Below are 19,976 nucleotides of genomic sequence, written 5' to 3' on the forward strand. Positions count from 1 at the left end.
GCTTTCATGCGTCATCCGCGAACGTCGGTCAGCAAGCCAGCGAACACCCACACGCTTTGATTCACGACATGCTCTTTCGCGGTGCCCTCTCTTGATAATTATATTGGTCTGCGCTATGTTCACGTTCTTCTTCTGCACCGCCCACAGCCGTCCTCCCCTTCGCCGATAAAGGATCGTCCCCGCACCGCGAACCCTCCGGCGCCTCCGCAAACGACATGGCCGGCGCACGAGGTAGGCTCCGTAAATCTACGACAGCAGCTACACCGCGGCGATTGACCCGACGCGCAAAGGCGTCGCAAGAAGATGCAGATGTACCAGACGTCTTCCAGGATCTGATCTTTGAGGAGCAGGCCTCAAAAGCCGCAGGTCCAGACGAGGACTCGCGGCCGCTGAAGAAGAGGAGAATAACTCGGCCCACAAGCCAAAGACATTCAAGCCCTACGCCAGAGCCAGAGCTGCCAGAATCCCAGGAGTACCGAGCAGCCATCAGGGTATCGTCGCAAGCGCAATCTAGCACTCGGTCACAGTTCCATGCGCCAGCGCAATCCAGTACACAAGCACAGGTGCAAGTACCCGATACGGGAAATCCCGATGATGCAGGAAACAATAGCCATGTCCGACAGACCATTATAGACTCCGACGAGTCCGACGACAGTGATATGGAGTGGGAGGATGCGCTAGCAGAGGGCAATGACACCGATGATCTGGATGACGGCCGAGACAACGAGCCAGAGATAGGCGATATATCCATCACAATTGGAGCTGTCAGTGGCGAGGAGACGAAGCCTAAGAAGCAAGTTCGTAGACGGGCAATAACATCTGTGGAGAAGAAGCGGAGGCTCGACGTTCACAAAATGCACCTTCTCTGTCTGTTGTATCACGTCCATCGAAGGAATGCCTGGTGCAACGACGAAAGAGTGCAAGCGGTCCTGCGAAAATTGCCGTCGCCAAAGACTCTGTCCAACCTAGTGCCGAATCCTGAGGCCAATCAATACCAATCATCAAAGCGCTTTATGGATGGTATGAACGAACTTAAGCTGTTCTGGTCGAAGCGTTTCAATGTGACAGCCCAGGGTATGTACAAGCCACGATGGGCGGACGCGGATGCGGATGCGCGACCTTTCTCCGACTTTGATGAGCTCGACGATCCCATGGACCTGGACGACTTTCGGAAAGCTGCCTCTAGACTGGAGGGTTCGCAGGACGTGGGCGCGCAGCTGTTCTGCGCTATGCTTCGCGGTATTGGAGTGGAGGCTCGCCTGGTGTGTTCTCTTCAATGTCTACCTTTTGCATCCGCCGCCCAACCTTCGACTCCCCAAAAGCCAGGCGCGCAGAAGAGCACCATTATTCTCGATCCATATAATAAAGAGCAGGGCTCCAGCCCGTTAAAACGAAAGGCAAACGTACCATCTCGTCCAAAGCGCCTGTCACGGCTCGAAAGAGCGTTAGGCGAGCGACATCCGGTGCTGAACGCTGGTGTTGCCCCGAAACCAAAGAAGACGTACCACGCTGCGTATCCTGTTTACTGGGTGGAAGTGTTCAATTCTGCGCACCAGAAGTGGGTACCTATCGATCCTTTATCGACTTTCACGGTGAACGCGCCCGAGAAGTTTGAGCCTCCGTTGAGCTTCGCTCAGAACAGCCTGGCCTATGCAATAGCGTTTGAGGACGACTATACAGCAAAAGATGTCACTCGACGTTATGCTAAGTCGTACAATGCGAAGACACGGAGATTCAGAGTCGAGAGTACACCTCATGGGGACGAGTGGTGGAAGCGAGCGCTGAAGTTCTTCAAACGCTCAAGGAAGCTCGACAGGGACCAAGTCGAGGATGCGGCTCTCGCGCGCAAGGAAGCAGCAGAGGGTATACCGAAGAACGTCCAGGATTTCAAGGATCACCCCGTTTACGTCCTTGAGCGGCATCTTAGGCACAACGAAGTCATCCACCCCATGAATCAAGTGGGCAAAGTGAACGTTGGTACTGCCATGAATCCGAAAATGGAACCGATCTATCGGCGGAGGGATGTTCACATCGTGCGAAGCGCCGACAAATGGTACCGACTCGGTCGAGATGTTCAAGACGGAGAGCAGCCGTTGAAGCATGCGAAGCCTAAGAAGGGCCGACGCTTGTCCTTCGGACCTGACATGGATATTGAAGATCAGCAAGAGCAAATTGGTGCCGGTCTCTACGCCGAATTTCAGACTGAGCTTTATGCTCCTCCTCCCGTGGTCCGAGGCCGTGTGCCGCGCAATGCCTTCGGCAACCTTGACCTTTACGTTCCATCAATGTGCCCAGCAGGTGGCGTCCACATTCGGCACAAACTCGCATCCAAGGCTGCCCGCATTGTTGGCGTCGACTGTGCCGATGCAGTCACTGGATTCTCTTTCAAAGGGCGCCATGGCACTGCAATCATACAGGGTGTTGTAGTCGCTCAAGAGGCTGCAGAAGCCGTCGAGGCTGTTATCGATGCGATGGAGCACGCACAAGAGGAGGCTGAGCATTCGCAGCGCCGATCAGAAGCGCTACGTATGTGGAGGCGGTTCTACCTGGGTCTGCGCATCGCGCAGAGGGTCAACGCTATTGAGATCGATGGTGAGGCCGGGCCTACTATCAACGTTCAAGAAGAAATAGAGCGAGAAGATAAAGAGTTCGCAGAGAAGGAGTTCGCCGGCGGTTTCTTTCCAGACGAAGGCGACACTACAGAACCCCCAGCGCGGGTCTACCGCCCACCAGTCGTCCCGGACGAGGAGGATGAGGAAGGTGGTGGGTTCATCCCTGAGGATGCTGAGCAGGGCAATGGGTTTGTTCCAGATGACTCTCACACTTTCGGCAGCTCTATTCTTGCGGAGCAGCAACTTCTTCCGCGACGGACGAGCAGCTTCGGCGGTGGTTTCATGCTGGAAGAAAACAACGAAGAGGGAGGGGGCTTCGTCCGCGAGCCTAGCCCACCTGAGCCCGGCCCTTCGACGCGGAGTGACCCTATTGTAGGAGGGTTCGTCCCAGACGATGAACTTGCAGAAGGCAGTGGAGGGGGTTTCATACCTGAATCTGGGCCGGTAATTGACCTTGCAGGAGGCTTCCTTCCCGACGAAGCCAATGCAAGTAAGGCAGATGATGTCCATTCGCAAGAGCAGAGCCCAGACGTCCACCATGATACGACAGTAGAAATGAACGAGAACATGCAGCAGCCCGACGAAGCCGAGGCTACCGCAACACAACGAAGCCCCGTCGCCTCAGAAGAAGCAAAAGTCACGGTGCCTCAGAAACTATCACCTCCGCCATCATCGGCGTCGGCATCAACATCGGCATCAGACGCCGGTTCATTGCTTATGGAAGATCCGGAGGATGAAGACGCGGATCCGGACTGGTTGGTGGACGCTACGTAGCACATACTGTAGAGTAGAGGAGTGATTTTGAATATATGTGGTTGATATCCGTCTATATCGCGGGAAATCGGTACTTACTTTCGCGTGAAGTATACGTGGCTGTGAGATGCTGATTCTCTCCTACTTCGACACCTTCCGCTAAGTGATGATGGAGTCCGTGAGGCTACTTGAGGGTAGCCAAGAGTTGGCATACGCGGGTGATCTCGGGTGTATCCGACGGGACGCGTATACTATGTGAGCCGGCGGAAGATCGGCGCACAAATACTCCACGGCTTTCTTGCGTATCACTAAAATGCCAGTAGCAGTAGATCATTTTGACAGGCAGGACGTTTCATTCGCGACCACAGACTATCCAATCTAAAGCTCATCGTCATCAACCTCCACAGGCGGCGGGGCCGGAATACTAAAATCCTCCATATTAGCGCTCCCCCCAAACTGGCTATATCCATTATCCTTCCTTCCAAGCACGGGACTACTCCATTCACCCACACCGGCTTTGCTCGGGCTGGGGAAGCTTGAGGGAATGAAAAGGGGAGGTGGACGATGCGGTGAGACAAACGGCTGTGAATTTGGGATCTTATGGGGTGTCGTGTTTGCGCTGACGATCGGCTGCGAGCGAGATTTGCTGGGCGTGGTTTTGGGCGAGGGTTGTGTAGGATCCACGGTTGTAGCTTGGCTCAAGTGGCCTGAGTGTTGAAGCTGGGTGGGCGCGCGGGGAGGGAATGGCGTTGCTTGGTAGCTGAAACCGGTCTCGGGGGCGACGTGCATGCTTGAGGGTAGTGGACCACAGCGGTATTGCGAGTATGTCTGGTACTCTGCTTGGAGTTGTTGTTCCGCTTTGCTAGAATGGGACTGCTGTGTTTCTGGGTTTGCGGAAGGCGAGCGTGGAACCTGGACGGCTTGCTCCTGGTCACTTGGGCGCTCTTGATCAGCTTCCGAGTCGCGGCGTAGGGAAGCGATGGATTGTTGAGGTGGAGTGGGTACTGGCTCTTCTTCGTCGTCAGACGAGTCATCGCCTATAAACATAGGCTCATCGGAGTCCTCATCTTCCGGTTCCATGTAGTCTTGAGGTGGTGTCGAGTTCGGGTGTTCGATAGGTGACGGGCGTGAGGTCGCGGTTGCAGATTCGCGGTCTGTGCCTATAGAGCGCGACGGTTGCGGCTTCTGACTAGACGGGGGCGAAGAGTGAATAAGAAGAGCTGTCACGTCGACCTCGTTCGACGGCTCCTGTGTCATACTCGGATGCGCCGAATGGTATTGTGGAGACTGAGGCTCTAGTCCATTCGCCTCAATGCCCACCTCTTGGGGGATTTGCTGGTCTCCAAGCTCCAGCGATTCCTCAGTTCGTTCTATGCCTGGCTCACCAAGCTCTTCCGATGAATCTCGATTGGTCCATGCTGTGTCCTGCTCCGCATTCGCACAAGCTTGGTCTATTGAATGGAGCATTGCTTGAGTCTCTTCGCCTATGCTAGCGCCGACCATGGGGTTATCCATTCCGCGTATCAATACCTGTGTTTCTCGACCAACGTCCTGTCCTGGGTCTGGATGCTCGTCGTCTAGGATATCTTCCTCTTCATCTTCGGAGTCCCGAATCACGCTTGCGAACTTTCGCAAGGATGGCGGAGACTTTTGTTCGTTGTGAGGCTCCTGGAAAGTGACCTGTTTACGTTTCGAAGGAATCCCTGTGACCTTCGTCGCATTTCCTGATCTCTCTTGTAGGGGTGCACGATCCGGCCTCTGGGGAGTATTCTGAGTTGATAGCGGCGACTCGGGTGGCGACTGCGATGATGCTATCTCAAAGATCCGACGTTTTTCAGGAGTTGATAGAAGTCCAAATCTTGACTTGGCATGCTTGCGGCCCACAAATTCAGCGCCGTCGGTCGCGGGTAGCTCGGGTTTCTGCTGACTAGACACGCGCCGTGATGCGCGTGTCTTCTTTGTGGTTGGTACGGCGACATTTTGCATCTGGTGGTTGGCGTTCTCGTCACCGTCTTTATCGTCGCCATACCCAGCATATGCGAAATGTCCAGTGGCCGCGTAATGATCCTCATCTGCTAGTGGCGAGTGTATCGCATGCTCGGCCAAGTGCTGTACGATGGCCTCCTCATCTTCAATGGGTATGAGTCCAAGATGGACCAGATGTGATAAGTCTTCCGCATTTGTTCCCTCGCCTTCCCCGGGCTGGAAGAGGCCTTGCTCCGCGAGCCGTCTAACGATAGCATCATTGTATGCTTGGTTGTCCTCATCTTCAGTGTCTGGATCTCCTAGCTCCTCAGCATCGTCATCCGATACGATGCCTAGTGGTATCAAGCCTGGCACCATCTGTGTGAGCGTCCGCTGTTGTTTGTCTTTGCCCTTATTCCTGCTCCCTTTTCCGCCCCAACTCGTCCGAGGACTTCTCTTAGCCGGCTTGAACTGGGGCTCTTTCGAGCCGGGTTCAGGCCTTCGTCCACCGACGATCTGAGTCATTGTAGACTGTCTCCTCAGTCTATGCTTTGTATCTTGCTCTCGTTCGGATTCAGAAGGTGACGCAGTTTGTTCGTCTTCGGACTCGGGTTCTGCTGCCACCGGAGGTCGCCGCTTCTTCGTCGTAGCGGATTCTCTTCTGCGCTTCGGTGTCGGTCGAACAGGCTCGTCGTCTTCCTCCGAGTCCTCTTGCATCATATCGCTGCTCCGCTTCTTTCCCCTCCTCGCCGCCGTCTTTGGCGTCCGCTTGCCTTTCTGCTCTAGTTCAGGCGGAATAGCAACTCCTCCGTCCTCCAAGTCTTCCTCGACTTTCATCTCCGTATCTGTCTCTTCCTCGTCTGAGTCCCTCACAGCTGCACTTCTCCGCATCTTCTCAGGCAGAAACTTCATCTGCTTCTTTTGCGGCTCGTCCTGCTCAGCGCTCGGCCTGCGCACCGTCTTCTTCCTATGCGGAAAATACTTCTGCTTCGGGACCTTTTTCGAGTAGTAAACCTTGAAATTCGCGTCCTTATTGCTCGATCGCGTGCTTGCGGGCATTGTGGCGGTGCTGGCGGTAGTTTGTGAAGAAGTGGTTGAGGAGACGCGACGCGTTGAGGGGAGTTCTTAGCGCGTCCCAAGGTTCAAAATGGGTCGGTGCGTCATCGCCACCTCCCGGGTCGGCCGTCACCGACGCGACATGTGAGAGACGATACTTCACTTGGTCTGATATGCGAATACGGGGCTCTTATAATGTCCCAATTGGCCTAGCAATTGCTCCTCTCGGAGGCCAATCCCCTACACTCCCTCTGTTGCAGTGCAGCTACCTCAACCTAACTATACGAATATGGGGGGGGGGGGGCCTTGCAACAATTAAATGCGCTTGGCAATTACTCGCCCAAAAAGGTTTCGTCCCTATAAGCGCCGTCGGATTCGGCTGGCAATCGCCCCTCCTAAACACATTCACAGGCATTCACGTTGTCTACTTAAGTTCACCATTGCCAAGCCTGAGGAACGCAGCACCGAAATCAGAGGTAATCCAACGAGGTCTCTATTATGGTCGTCTAATGCTGCAATGCAAAGTATGTATGTCTAATACAGAAACATATATCAGAAGCTAGCGCCGGTCAAGACTCTGTGATGCGGCGGCACTGCCCCTGAAAACAGAGCACAGGAACTTTCGAGTCGATCGAAGCCAGCATGTAGGCATTCAGGGGTTGATCCAGACCCCATCCACTGACGCATGGTACAGTGAAGTCACCTAGGAGTAGGAATGCTTACTTCACATTCGTCGAGCCCAATCCCTGCCCTCTGCCTCCTCGTCCACCTCCGCGGCCCCCTCGCTGGCCTTTTCTCCTTCGTGCCTTCTCGTCTTGCTTGGGCACTTGAGAAGACGTAGAAGCTTCCTGTACCATAGGCGCTTGGCTGGCATCCCTACTGCTCTTCCCCCGGTCGGAGGCCTCGTCACCGTCCTTTTTATCTTTACACTTTCCTTTGCCTCGATCAACTCTGCTCTTGCCCCTGCCCCTGTTGGCTCTAGCTGCCCTATCTTCGGCCCGCTTTCTCTGTTCCTCTTCTTGCATCACCCTCTTGCTTTCTTGATCCCACCATTCCTGGAACTCCTGTTCCTGTTGGATTTCTTGGAGACTACGTTTTGCCGCTGCATCCCGAACATAGTCTTTCTCGGCTTGTTGTAAGGACAGAATTTCTGTCATGCTAAGATGCTGGCTAGGCGAGGTTGGCGAATGAGAGGGAAGAGGAATGTGACGAACGGAACGGGGAACCGGAATGGGCGTGGTATCGACTGACATTCCGCGTTCTGACGATGAGGCTGGGCGGTTCTGAGACGACGGACCGCTAGCAGAAGCAGTCGCTGAAGGTGGTCCGGTTGTCTGTTGATCCTTTTGTTTGGATGCTGCTCCTCTCTTCGCGACGGTTTGGCGCATTGTCAGCGGAGGTGTGCTGACAGTCTGCGGGGGCTGCGGAGAGGGTGTGAGAGCAGGACTACTACTAGGTTTTCTCTGTGACGATGCCTGCCATGGCGACACCGTGGGAGGAGCCGGCTGGGGTTTCTGAACGGTAGTAGGCTGCCCGAGCTGTTGAGCCTGTTGAAGTCGCTTGCGTTCCTTCTGAGACATCTTGGACTGAAATGAACCCGCGGCTTTCTGATCTTTCTCTTGCTGGGACAGTCCAAGTGTCAAGTTCGAGGGTTTGTCACTTGAAGCCTGTACCATGATGTCTTTCAACCCAAGCTTCTCTCCTGCTAATAAAGAAACTCCCCATGGTTGCCCTGGCGTTCTCAGATTCTTAGTCCTCATCGGCAGTGGACGGGGCGACGAGGGGTTAATGTTCTCGTCGAGCGACAAGCCTTCACGTGGAGGACCCTTTTGTTTGCTTACTTGGGGCCATGGCTCGTCTGGAGACCCCATAGGTGTGGATACGGGTTGCTTGGCTGCCACATGTTCAGTGAATCGAGGGGGCTTGATACTCGTCTCCTGTCCGACCTCTCCATCCTCACCATCTGACATCTCAAACATAAGGTCAGAGATGGAGCCTTTGCCTTTGAGTGCTTTGGCTGCAGCTGGGCTTTCAGCTTCGGGTTTTCCTTCTCGAGAGGCTCTCCTGCGATTTCGTTGCCTCAACGGAGAAGTTGAGAGCTCTTCTAAGCTTTGTGCTCGGAAGGAGGTCGAGGCAAACCCATCACCTCCGGAGAACTTGTTTGAAAGAACAATCGCGTCGATCTTCGCCCGCTTTCCATGTTCGATCCTCTCCGGGAGCTCAGGATATTTATCGAATAGAAGGCCCTCTGCCCGCCTGCTCCTTGCGAACGGTAGATATGCGAGCTGGTTTTCACGGACGACCTGGTTCAACTCCATGAGGAGATCATCGTCTAATTCACTGAGAGAGCTTATGAATGTTAGATGAATGCATAGCTGGAAAAAAAAGCAGCCAACGTACCCGTTCTGCATGACTGCCTCCAGGCTGAGACACACATACTCCAAAGCAGCGTCTTTGAATTCTGCAACCGAGCTAGGGGCGATAGCGTTCAGAAGGGAACAAACGTTCCGAGCGTTGACTGTTCGCCTTGTAAGTATGGTCGTCTCGGTGCGAAGGAGCAGGACATACCGTAACGACCGATCAGTCTTTGGCATATCTGCGACAGTCGATCTAACATTAACTCATTCGCGATGGACATTATATCCATGACATGATCCAGGAGCTCATCGAGAGCGAGCATATCGTTCAGGTCCTCGCTCGTAACGTCGTGAAAGAGCTCTTCTCCAGCATCGGTATATAAATGACGGACAACAAGTTCGAACAGGTGCGTTTCCACGTGAGTGAGGTCAATCCTGACGAGCTGCGACTCCTCGGTGCGTCTTCCAGCAAGCCATTGGCCCCCAGCACGTCCTCTGAAGAGGCCTTCGAAGAACGGGCATCGCTGGCAAATGAGATCTGAATGGAGTAGCATTTCCCCGTCTGCAAGTTCGATGATGACGTCACCACTGTCGAGAAAGGTCGGATCTTTGAGAGCCAGCTCCAGGTCCATGTTCATAGATCTCCGGGGATTGACCATCTGCCGTACAGCTGGTTCGAGTTGGCGCAATTCGAGTCGTGAAGCCATCTTCATGAGCTCGATTCGGATAGCACGATATCTGTGCGCCATCTGGGGATATTGTCGTGTAACGTTCCAGAAATCGACGATTGTGTCCGTATACACATAGAGAGCTAGGTTGAAAACGGCCAAGAAATCCAAGCCATGAAAAAGGACTGTGATCTTTTCTCCATTTTGCTTTACGATCAGGAGTTCGGGTAATTCCAGCTCGGATTCTTGAGAATGAAAATCGGCCATAGCCTCCCTAAGTACGCGGCTTCGTCCCGACATGATAAATTCGTGGACAGGAATGCGAACGTCTGAAAGGGTGGTACCAAGCTCCATGTCATACGTAGGTCCTGACGGAAGTAGAGTCCGCTCTAAAATATCGCTCACCTCGTTTTCCAGGTCTGCAGACAGTAGCGCACGCTTGCGGAGGGACTGCGCTCCAGAAGGACGCTGCCAAAACCTGGGAGTAGGATCTTCGTCGTCGGACTTCTCTTCGTAGTGCGACAGTTCATAGCATGAGAGGAGTGGCGCGATATCTTTCCACAAAGTAGGCTCGTCGACCCCAATCTGAGTCCTCGTTACATCGCAATCCTTTCGTACCGCAGCGTAAGCACCATATGCGGACGCCCGCACTGCAATGACTCGAGTCAGGGCCGGTACTCGCTGGAACTTGTAATCCTTCGGCCTTTGCTCAGCAGTAACGGTGGCACTCGTATTTTTGATAGTTGCTCGCTTGGTACGCCGCCAGACGCTACCCGCTTCTGTCGTAAGAATGATGGACCCATCCTGATCCACATCCACATCTCTAGCAACCATATGCCCCTTCTTGGCAGACCAGATCCGATAGGGATGTGATAGTGCACCGCGAATCTGTTTCGGGTTGGTGGTCGACGTAGTCGCATCCTGACTTCCTTCTGAGCGTCGGCTGACAGCCACGGTGAAAACTTCTCCTGAAGTTGACAGCGCGCAGATCGTGTCCCCACCAGACGTTATCTTCTTGACCTTATTCGGCGTGGTGTCGTATTTTGTTGTAAGCCAACTTTCTTTGAGAAACGTGTTGGCGAAGCCTTCCAAGGGGAAGTTTAGCTTCGCGTAACCATAGTTGGCGAAAACCCAGACCTCGCGATTCTCCAACAAGCAAATCGAAGCGCCGTCGATGGCCGACACAGACGCGATCGGTGCCGAAAACAAAGATGCTGCAATCTTTCGAGGGATGATCTGCATCTCCAGTGACCGCGCATCAGAGTCAACAATGCCTAGCTGCCCTTCATTCTTGCCGAACGTGTAGAGAGACGTCGCGGTATGCGCGATAGAATGAATTCGGGATGCAGATATTCCAGTTACGAGCTCTCTCTTGAGCGGCCCAAATATTTGGCGGGGAATAGTGGAGATGGGGTCGTCATCCTTGACACTGGGCTTTGGAAGCGTATAGCCTAGCTGGCCAAATGCGTTGTTACCCCATGAGAAGATCTCGCCCTCGTCAGTGATAGCCAGCGTATGATTCTGACCCAGAGCAACTGCAGCGACCTTCTTCTGGCCTAGACCGCCGCCTTCGATGCAGGTGAACTGATATCTCGTAGTCTCATTGCCAGTGCCAAGACGACCTCCCGGACCATGGCCGCAGACATAGAGGTTCGACACGGGATCGGTCGTCAAGACGGCAGTGTGTAATTTGCTCATTTGCACGTCTTGAATAACGATGGGTGTATTGCGAATGTGCGTCGGCAGGTCGGCGATAGCTTTTGGCTGGAGAAATCCCGAGTCCTGCAGAGGTAGATTCAAGGCGGCCCAAGTTTGAGCTTCTTTTTCCTTGTGCTCCCTATAGAACCTCTGGAGAAGGTGGTCGGGACGCCTCAGAACTATGCGTTCTGGAAATTGCCGATCGTCCTGGTCACCAAAGCCAAGGGTTACGTTCTTGTTGCTGCCAAAGGTATACACCTCGTCGCCGCTGAGAAGGATGGGAGGAGATATCAACCGCTTCCGCATCTCATCATCCCTATCCCCACTATCTCCATGAGTCATCTCATCGTCTGAATTGGAGTCTTGTATCGGCCCATCCTCTGGCCCCAGCGTTCGGTCCTTTATGGTCAGCGCGAACAAATCTAGTGGGCCGTATCCTTCCTTGTCCTTGATCTTAACAAGACCTCGGGCATGCTGGTTAAATCCGCCCGAGCCGTGGCCGAGGATGTCCTGGGTGTCGCGGTTGAGAATCAGACGCGCAATAGCAATGTTCCCGAAGTAGAAGGCTCGATGCAAGGCTGTCCATCCATTTTCGGCATCCTGAATGTACAAGTCCGTCAAGGGATGCTCTAAAAGTGCCTGGGCAAAACCGATGGCGGATTCAGATTCAGAGGTTGCGGCGTGATGCAGGATCGTCATACCCACCCCATCACGGCTGTTGATGTCGGAGCGGGAAAGAGTTGTGGTAGCTGCGCCTGCGACCTTTCGGCCTTTGGCGCTCAACATGGGCGAGGCTCCATAGCTGACGGGGCTGCTGTTCAGGGCAGCACCATGACCTCCTCCCGGCCAGCCAGTGAAGCCTTTCTGTGTTCCTGCACGCGAAGTATGGGCGGCAGATTCCAGGAGGCGCCGGAAACTGTCGACATCTTCTTCGAAATAGTATTTCCAGAGATAACCACTCATGTGCTGGCGAAGATGCGGAGTAGTCCTGCCGCTTCGACAGGTAGCCCCTCGCTATGACCTCTGGGGTCAAAGCCTATTTAAAGGTGCCGGTTGCGAAGCTGAGGAAGACTCCTTGGGAAGGCACCGGGGGTGACTAGCCGGCGATGCGGTTTCGCTCGAGATGTATATGGTCAGCGGCGGGGATTCCGAAATCGAAGGCGAGGAGTCGCGTAGACGGAGAGCTAGTGGGCGGAATTTGAAGCTAGGTGGCAACCCGGTGTGCGCAATAGAAGAGGAAGCTTGGTGCAGACTGCTTGAGAGACGCGGACCGTACGGCGAAAAGATATATGCTGTGGCGAATCTTTGGATCTTCCCTCACTACTCAATCGACGTGTGTGGGTGGTTGTGCGATATCGTCGGCGGGCGAACGGTACCTGGAGTCTATGATGACGAAACTCGGGGCGTGGACAGATGGCGAGCCGGAGCTTCGTGTTCGTGTGTCGCGGCGCGAAGTTCTGAGTCAGAGTGATTCTGTGTGAGTCTTACAGCTTTCGTTCAATGCGCGGAAAGCGACAGTTTTAGCTGGCCGTCACGACGGGCGGATGATGGTTTGCGACGCCGTTCGGGCGTTTGTGGGAGGGACTCATCAAGACTCATTCCGGACCAGCCAATCACACGGCGGGCGTGCCTCCACGAGCCTCCGCAAGCTTCATCGCTTGGAGAGAGCTCAACACCACCACTCGAGATCTACTATGGGGCAAAAGTGCTAGGGACATTGGCGCGCAACGAGGTCTGCGGTGATGTTTTGCACAAGGACGAAGGGCTCTTCAACCGGGCGGATCAGCCGAGCTATATACGCACGTTCATCCCAAGGTGCTCCACCTCGATCTGGCGGTAAGGAAACAGCACGTAAATAGAGCCAGGCGGACCTTGGCATTCGTGCTGCTTGAGGACAGTTTACACGATGAGTAGAGGGTCCATATGGCAGCTTTGTAGCTCTCGGTGGAAGGTGAGAAGCGACGTTGGAGAGTGACGGTGTTTGGCCTGGCAGCGAGAGCGCCCTCACAGGCGGCCACGGCATTACTACAGTAGTACAGATGCAAGAAGAAGGCCGACTGTGATTGGAACCTATTGCTGAGGCTGCCTGGAGCCGGTATGCAATGTTGATTCGACGCCTGCAGCAACTACAGCCTCACTTCATGGCAATCCGCCTGGGTGCTTCTGAAGAAGAGCAGGAATACTGAGCAGCGGGCGCGGAGTCAATGGCTCTGTTCGTCGGATAGTTCGATCAGCTGAGGTCAATTGATGCTCTCCCCGAGTTCTCGAATGCGCAAAATCTTTCCTTCCAGACGCATCTTACCGGTCTCCGTTCCCCGCAGCGTCTTGCAGATTCATGCATGGACGCCAGGCTGCCGTCACGCCGTGGAGAGAGGCGAAGACATGTCCAATAGGACATGCAGAGAGGCGGCATTCGTGATACAGGCAGCAGGAGCACAATTGCAAACCTTCTTGCTGCCGCAGACAAGGCAGACACTCCGGATGAATCTTGTTGAAGGGATGATGCAATGGCTAGGCCAATGGGGACATGGCCTTGCTCGCCAGCAAGTCGTGCCTTCATGCGGTACGAGGACATGGCACCCCAAAACGGCGCCGCGCTGGCAGCAGAGCCGCGAAAGAGCAGGGAGCGTCCTGACCGGCGCAAACGATGCACCCAGCTCGGGAGTGCATCTTGTGCTACCGGTGAGCGCCCGCGCTGGAGTGTCGAGGCTGTGGGCGAGGGCTGGCAACGGCGCTGCGGGCTGCATGCGGGGCCCAATTGCGTGTGCGGTCGAGATTCGCCGCCCCTGAATTGAAGGGCGCAGGCGGCCGAGCAGAGGTCATGGAGCAGAGCCCATCGCGAATGCGCACTTCTGCTCGGCTGGTGAGCGTGCAGGCCGGCCACCCCTTGTCGTCGGATGCCAAGCACGCCCGCTTAGCGCGAGCTCCCGGATCGCGCTGCGGCGGGAGCTCGGACCTCAAGCTCCATCCTCGTCACAGCCGTCGACAAGTCAGGACGAAACGCCCTACACCCGCCGGCCCTCACGCCCTGCCTGCACCTCTCCTGCGTCGCCGTTCCTATCGCCATCGCCATCGCCATCGCCTCCCCCGCTGCTGCTCGTTTATCAGCGCAGCTCCCTTGTCTTGCACTCGGTCATCTTGCTATCAGTAATAAGCGTCATTCGGAGCAGTCACGAGCCTTCCCAACGCCGTGACGCCCACCCTTCCCAACACTCCTTGACAGCCCGGCGCCATCAAGCTCCCCGCCCTTTCTGACGTCTGCTGCGTCCCTGGCGCCTATCTCATCTGCATTTCGACCCCTTCCACAAGCCCCAGTAGGGTGCTCACCTTATCTCCGCGCGCCTGAGGCTCTGCATAGCTCCACCAAACACAAGCACCCTGTAGAACCTCGCACACCATGGCTGCCTAAGAAGAACCCTTTTCCCCGCGTGGACCAGTCCGCTGAGAGACATTTCCGACTGTCACCGTTTGACCTGACTAGCCGCACGCCGCCCGTTGCTCTCGTGATGGCTCCCATCAGTACACGCCTGTTTCCACCGCTCCATCGATAGTCGCCCGCCCGCGCCCGCATCCCAGCCCACCCCACTCCATCTACACCTGCGCCGCCGCGTCCTGCAAGAGGCCTCCCACACCATGTACCAGCACCCGCGCCCCTCGCCGAGAACCGCCTCTGCGGCCAACAACCTCCAGACCAACCCGACCCGAACAAACAACCAGCGGGATCCCAATTCCGAACGATCTTCCCCATACTCAGACATAGCGCCCTACAGCGATCAGGGAGGCGACGACGGCGACGGCGAGATGGTGGGCCGCGCCGAGCAGATGTCCGAGGAGGCTCAGAGGCACTACCAGAAGGTGAACCAGGTCATCCAGGTAAGCTTTCTTGGACCCGCCATGTTGAGACACCAAATCCTAATCCGATGCAGAACTTCTTTACCAAAGCAGCACTTACCATCATCTCATCCAGAGTAATTCTATCCCAGAGCTTCAATAAGAACGGCGATCTCAGGCAGAACAAATGGGTACATCAACAACCCCAGCTTACGAGCCCATCCCGGTGCTAACAATGGGGCAGTTTAATGTTGTGCTCGATGATACCGATGTTCTGCAACATGATCTCATGGAATGGAAGACGATGGACGCCATGGCCGGGCAGCACCCGTCGCTCTGCATCGAAGTATACCTAGACATCAAGGGCTTGGACCACAAGCAGTCGCTGGTCATCCACGATGAGCAGGGCAAGAGATGGGACGTTGGCGAAGCTCTGAATGTGCCTGTTGAATCAACCTCGCGACCGCCGAGTCGCATGGGCAGATCCACACAGCTTGTACTCGAGCGATGGAAGATCCATGTAGGAGACAAGCACTCGGTGCACCCGTCCGAGCTGAGTGACCCGCTGCCCAATGTGTACAAGAAAGCTGTCGTCCTGTTTCGCTCCCTCTACGCCTATCTCCGATTCATCCCGGCCTACAAGTACTACAAGAACATTGCGAAACAGCCTGCAAATCATCCTTCCTTGAAACTCAATTATCGGATATCAAATGGCGACTTTAAGAGCCCCCGACCCGACACGCTACGCATTCCTCTATACCCATCGAGCGAAAGCGTCACCGAGACGCAAAGCTTTACGCCCTCCAACTCGCCCGTCGGGCCATTGTGCATCTCGCTCGAATACCGTACCAATTGCGAGTTTAGCGTTGATGACTCGGAATCGTTGCTCAGCTCCCATTTTATGGGTCTAGACAACCCTTATCTGGAACAGTCCAGTCGTGAAGCGGGCCAAGTGCCAGGTTCGCTACCCGTCAACAAGCTGCATGCACAAGACACACCAGACCTTGGCCAGGCCTATGGAAGTATGTCGACTTTCCATCAGGTTGGTCCACCAACCGGGACTAGTCCGATGTCAGCGCTACGGGCTGCCCGAGACATGCCTTCGTCGTCACCAACTGAAATTCCACCACAGAAGCTTCCTCCGAATCATCGCACTGCTCAGGGCTCGAAATCTTCACTGCGTTCTGCTGAGGCACCGCCATACCAGAGGCGTACGTCTGTCTCCTTTCAACCATTCAAGGCCGGCTCTCTGTCTTCATCACCTGCTCCCGGCCCGGGAATCCCTTCGTCTCCGGGAAGCTCTGTTGGTCGGCCTGGTAGTTCTTTAGGGCGTACTGCTGTGCCAAATCCTCTAACCCAACCCCGCAATCGGACATCGTTGACCGCGCTTCCCCAAGCCGCACTCAGGGCACCTTCACTACCCAATGAGACTGCTATCACTTCATCTGCTTCCAGCTCGCCGAAGCCAGCGCCCATCCGCTACAGTAGCAGCTTCGGTCACAGGAGGAGCAGATTCTCTTCTGGAGGCGGCAGCAAGACTGAAGACGAGAACCTCAGCAGCGGGAAGGGAAGTGTGGCATCATCCCAGCAGCGTGGTTCTGATCTTCTAAACGAGGGAGAAGGCGCCAGTTCAGGCTCTATTAAGACGGACGATGAGAACATCTCGGACTTCCTAAAACTGCTCGAGCAGAAGAAGGAGCTCAAGAGTTTCAATCGGAGCGATAATGCTTCTCGAGATGCCACGATGCGCAAAACCACGGCTCAACTTTCTAAGTACCAGCGTATGCGAGATTCTCACACAGCACTGTCGGATTCGTTGTCTTCGTCAATGATGCTTCATCGATCATCATCATCCTCGAGCCGTCAGCTATCTAACGTGCCTCAAATGGTTGCTGGAACTTCAATATCGACCGCGTCATCTCCTGGAAAGCCCATCTCACCTCACACTCCTCATACACCCGCCATTCCATCGCGACTGAGTGCAAACAGTATCATCGAGTACGAACCTCGCCGCAGCCGCAGTCGACCTGGTCAGTCGTCACGTGCCCAAGAAGCCGTTGATGTGCAAGAACGAAGCGAGAGCGAAGATCAAGCCACCAATGCCATCGATATTCCGAACTCACCACGACCCTGGAACTATGCGCGACGATCTAGCTCCGTGGCGCAGCAGCATCGCGCCATGGAAGATGAGCCAGATTTCTTCGGCCTACGCTCGGCGAGCCTACCGACCGAGGAGGTTGACCGGGAACGAGATCTGCATCGAATTACGGCCCCCGAACTTACATCCAGTGGGTTGTTTGCTCAAACAGAGCTTCTCACAAGCGCTAGCCGTGAAGCTCGGGCTACAGAGACACTCAGCCCGCCGGGTTCTCGGGACGAAATCCCCCGTCCGCTATCCACCTCCGACCTTCCTGCCAAGCGCGGCATGTATCCAGGAAGCAGTCGAGGCCGTGGTGGGTTCTCTTCCCACGGATCCTCGACCAGTCTCACCACCGGCGCGACCAGCTCGACCGAGCGCCAGAGCCGATACAACTTTGCCAGCCGCCACGTGCCCGCCGACGACGACGAGCCCCTGCTATTCCAAATGAGCGAGATCGGTGCTGGTGGCTCAAGGCGCAGCCTCGAAGAAGGCAGAGGCGGTTCAAGCACCGGCAGCGGAGGCAGGCGAGGCTCTCCATGGCTGCGATAACCCAACATCCTTACCCAAAAGCGCCGCCACCTTGAATTTCTATCCTTGTTTTCTTCCTTTGCAACTTGGCGTTCATTTTGCGGCGGGGCATCTGTGCTATTTTTCCTCGGAGTATTGCTCCGTCCCATTTAGGGACTTTGTGCTCTTTTTCCTCCCGTTCTATACACACTCACGCAAGCACGCTGAGCTACATACGTTTGTCTCTGTTTCTGCGGATGTCTCTGCTACATCCGCCGATCATGTCTGTTCATCAAATTGCGTACATGGAGAACTTGGATTCGGAATGGGGCTGGTTTGGACCCGGTGTACTGTACGGGAAGGACATCTGGCTCTCATATATGAGGTTTTTCATCTGCCTGCTGTTTATAGACTCAGTAAGGGTTTGGGCGGGTATGGAGTTCGAAGGGGTGTCTTACGGACTGGATGGCTGGCAGGGCGCGAAGAAGGGTTGATCTTGACCGCTGTAGTAGTCCTGCGAAGCTTGAATATAGTCCGTTACCTCTTGCTTTCTATGTCTTCTTGGTGTCTTGTAGTGTGTGCGATCTCCTCGGTCTACCTCTCCATGCCCGCGTAGTGAGTGTTGTCGCTGTCTAGCGCAGGATGGGGGCGCCTCCGCATACGGGATTCTAGCGGACTACAGCAGGCTACGTTATTCTTGTCTGGATATAAGGAATTGCCGTGAAGGCCGCCTCAGCTTGTCGCTCATTTCAAGCATTATGTCCGGAGCAAGGAGTGCTCGGATTTCCTTCCTCGACGAGTGTCACGCGAAAAGCTCGGCACACCTTCCATTGACAAATGACGGGGTTCCGGACGTGGTGGGGGCGGGGCACGCGTCAGAGCTATATGTTCGTATAAAGGGCTGAATGTCAAGCTGCCAAAGTCCTCTCAACTCATTCGGGATATTTTTGAGGCTCATCTACATCGTCACTCTAAACCGTGCCTCGATGATTACGTAGAATTTGTACGCTTCTTCGAGATGCCCGACAACCCAGAAAACCGAGCTTCACTCGTCAACCGGCAGCTCCCAGAAATGGTGCTGTCGACGGCCGACAACCCTCTCACAGCTCCCAATCCACCGCCAGACACTCTCTCTGCGGCACAGAGGGTGCACTATAGGTTTCAGGTCAAGGGCAATGCGATTAGTACGTGAACGTCTGATTTAAGGGTACAATTCCAATCCTTCTCCATTCCGCACCTCCCATCGCAGAGGACTTCAGCTAACGGCCAGAACAGTAACAGGCGGCGCCGGAACCCTCGCCCTCGAAGCCGCCCGCGCCCTTCTCGAACACGGCGCCTCCGGCCTCGCGCTCTGGGACCTGAATCCCGACCAAGCCTTCGAGTCTGTCAAGCTCCTGCACTCAAAGTTCCCCGACCGCCGCATAATCACCGAGGCCGTAGACGTGCGCGATGAGAAGCAGATAGCCTCAGCGGTCGAGAGCTCCGTCAAGGTGCTCGGGAGCATAGACGCCCTCTGCTGCTTCGCCGGCGTCGTGGGCTGCACGCTCGCCGTCGACATGACGGCTGCCGAATGGCGCCGCACCCACGACATCAACCTGACTGGCTCCTTCCTCTGCGCACAAGCCGTCGCTAGGCAAATAATTACCCAAAAGACACCTGGCAGCATCGTCTTTACAGCGTCTATATCTGCACACCACACGAACTACCCGCAGCCGCAATGCGCGTACAATTCCTCTAAGGCGGCGCTACTGTCTTTGGCGAAGAGTCTAGCGGCGGAATGGAGTAGCTTTGGCATCCGGGTTAATACAATTAGTCCCGGGTATATGGATACGATACTGAATGAGGGAGAGGGGCTGAAGAGAGCGAGGGACATGTGGAATGCCAGGAATCCGATGGGCAGGATGGGCGACCCGTGGGAACTAACGGGGCCGTTGGTTATGCTGTGTAGTAATGCGGGGAAGTATGTTAATGGCGCGGATATCATCATCGATGGGGGTGCGATGGTGTTTTAGAGGCAAAGCGCTGGAGGAGGAGGGGTTTCGAGGTCGTGGTTTGGATCCAGGAAGCTGGGATGGCTTCGAAGGGTTCGCAAATGCTGCTCTGAGTTGGTGTAGGCCGTGCTGCGTTGCGCTTGAAGCTGGCCGTCGGATGGGTGTTCAGGTTGGCTTGCCTTAGAAATGAAACCGTCGCAGCTGAACGTCGGGTGCTAATCGCTTACTGGACCTTTTCAACTCAAAATTCTTGCTTTCCAGCACTTTGCTCGACTGACTGAGTTTTGTCGCCTGGACCTTCAATGTCCGCGAGGCGCCTCTCTGAACGATGATGTGTTGGTTCAGGCGGTGCCTGCTACGCCGCCGCCGCCATAGTTTTATGGATTGTGGCACGAGAT

At 55.2% G+C, this 19,976-nt stretch overlaps 6 protein-coding genes across 6 annotated transcripts; 4 read left to right on the forward strand and 2 right to left on the reverse strand.

Moving 5' to 3' along the window:
* Positions 1-42: 42 nt before the first annotated feature.
* BU26DRAFT_523353 (Rad4-domain-containing protein) lies at positions 43-3,437 on the forward strand. The gene has a single exon (XM_033830025.1). The coding sequence runs from the start codon at positions 216-218 to the stop codon at positions 3,384-3,386; it is 3,171 nt and encodes a 1,056-aa protein (XP_033678767.1). The 5' UTR covers positions 43-215; the 3' UTR covers positions 3,387-3,437.
* Positions 3,438-3,710: 273 nt separating this feature from the next.
* On the reverse strand, positions 3,711-6,430 carry BU26DRAFT_523354 (uncharacterized protein). Its single transcript, XM_033830026.1, has one exon. It carries the CDS (start codon positions 6,387-6,389, stop codon positions 3,744-3,746), a length of 2,646 nt encoding a protein of 881 aa, XP_033678768.1. The 5' UTR covers positions 6,390-6,430; the 3' UTR covers positions 3,711-3,743.
* A 675-nt stretch (positions 6,431-7,105) lies between these two features.
* BU26DRAFT_569668 (uncharacterized protein) lies at positions 7,106-12,072 on the reverse strand (the record flags this gene model as incomplete). Its single annotated transcript, XM_033833910.1, has 3 exons — positions 7,106-8,735; positions 8,787-8,904; positions 8,955-12,072. 3 exons carry the CDS (start codon positions 12,070-12,072, stop codon positions 7,106-7,108), a joined length of 4,866 nt encoding a protein of 1,621 aa, XP_033678769.1.
* Positions 12,073-14,553: 2,481 nt separating this feature from the next.
* BU26DRAFT_108767 (uncharacterized protein) lies at positions 14,554-17,771 on the forward strand. The gene is made up of 3 exons (XM_033819364.1): positions 14,554-14,982; positions 15,036-15,131; positions 15,185-17,771. The coding sequence occupies exons 1-3, from the start codon at positions 14,743-14,745 to the stop codon at positions 17,627-17,629; spliced, it is 2,781 nt and encodes a 926-aa protein (XP_033678770.1). The 5' UTR covers positions 14,554-14,742; the 3' UTR covers positions 17,630-17,771.
* On the forward strand, positions 17,772-18,270 carry BU26DRAFT_108763 (uncharacterized protein). The gene has a single exon (XM_033819363.1). It carries the CDS (start codon positions 17,913-17,915, stop codon positions 18,201-18,203), a length of 291 nt encoding a protein of 96 aa, XP_033678771.1. The 5' UTR covers positions 17,772-17,912; the 3' UTR covers positions 18,204-18,270.
* Positions 18,271-18,501: 231 nt separating this feature from the next.
* BU26DRAFT_492550 (NAD(P)-binding protein) lies at positions 18,502-19,836 on the forward strand. Its single transcript, XM_033826119.1, has 2 exons — positions 18,502-18,771; positions 18,863-19,836. The coding sequence occupies exons 1-2, from the start codon at positions 18,606-18,608 to the stop codon at positions 19,597-19,599; spliced, it is 903 nt and encodes a 300-aa protein (XP_033678772.1). The 5' UTR covers positions 18,502-18,605; the 3' UTR covers positions 19,600-19,836.
* The last annotated feature ends 140 nt before the right edge of the window (positions 19,837-19,976 follow it).

This window comes from Trematosphaeria pertusa, assembly GCF_010094035.1.
Source record: "Trematosphaeria pertusa strain CBS 122368 unplaced genomic scaffold BU26scaffold_16, whole genome shotgun sequence".
NCBI classification, from domain to species: Eukaryota; Fungi; Ascomycota; class Dothideomycetes; order Pleosporales; family Trematosphaeriaceae; genus Trematosphaeria; species Trematosphaeria pertusa.

Bases quoted from the DNA above. Each gene is read 5' to 3' on its own strand.
- BU26DRAFT_523353 (XM_033830025.1), top strand. From the start codon at position 216: ATGGCCGGCGCACGAGGTAGGCTCCGTAAATCTACGACAGCAGCTACA.
- BU26DRAFT_523354 (XM_033830026.1), bottom strand. From the start codon at position 6,389: ATGCCCGCAAGCACGCGATCGAGCAATAAGGACGCGAATTTCAAGGTT.
- BU26DRAFT_108767 (XM_033819364.1), top strand. From the start codon at position 14,743: ATGTACCAGCACCCGCGCCCCTCGCCGAGAACCGCCTCTGCGGCCAAC. The intron at 14,983-15,035 runs GTAAGCTTTCTT...AATCCGATGCAG, and splicing joins AGGTGAACCAGGTCATCCAG to AACTTCTTTACCAAAGCAGC. The intron at 15,132-15,184 runs GTACATCAACAA...ACAATGGGGCAG, and splicing joins ATCTCAGGCAGAACAAATGG to TTTAATGTTGTGCTCGATGA.
- BU26DRAFT_108763 (XM_033819363.1), top strand. From the start codon at position 17,913: ATGGGGCTGGTTTGGACCCGGTGTACTGTACGGGAAGGACATCTGGCT.
- BU26DRAFT_492550 (XM_033826119.1), top strand. From the start codon at position 18,606: ATGCCCGACAACCCAGAAAACCGAGCTTCACTCGTCAACCGGCAGCTC. The intron at 18,772-18,862 runs GTACGTGAACGT...CGGCCAGAACAG, and splicing joins GGTCAAGGGCAATGCGATTA to TAACAGGCGGCGCCGGAACC.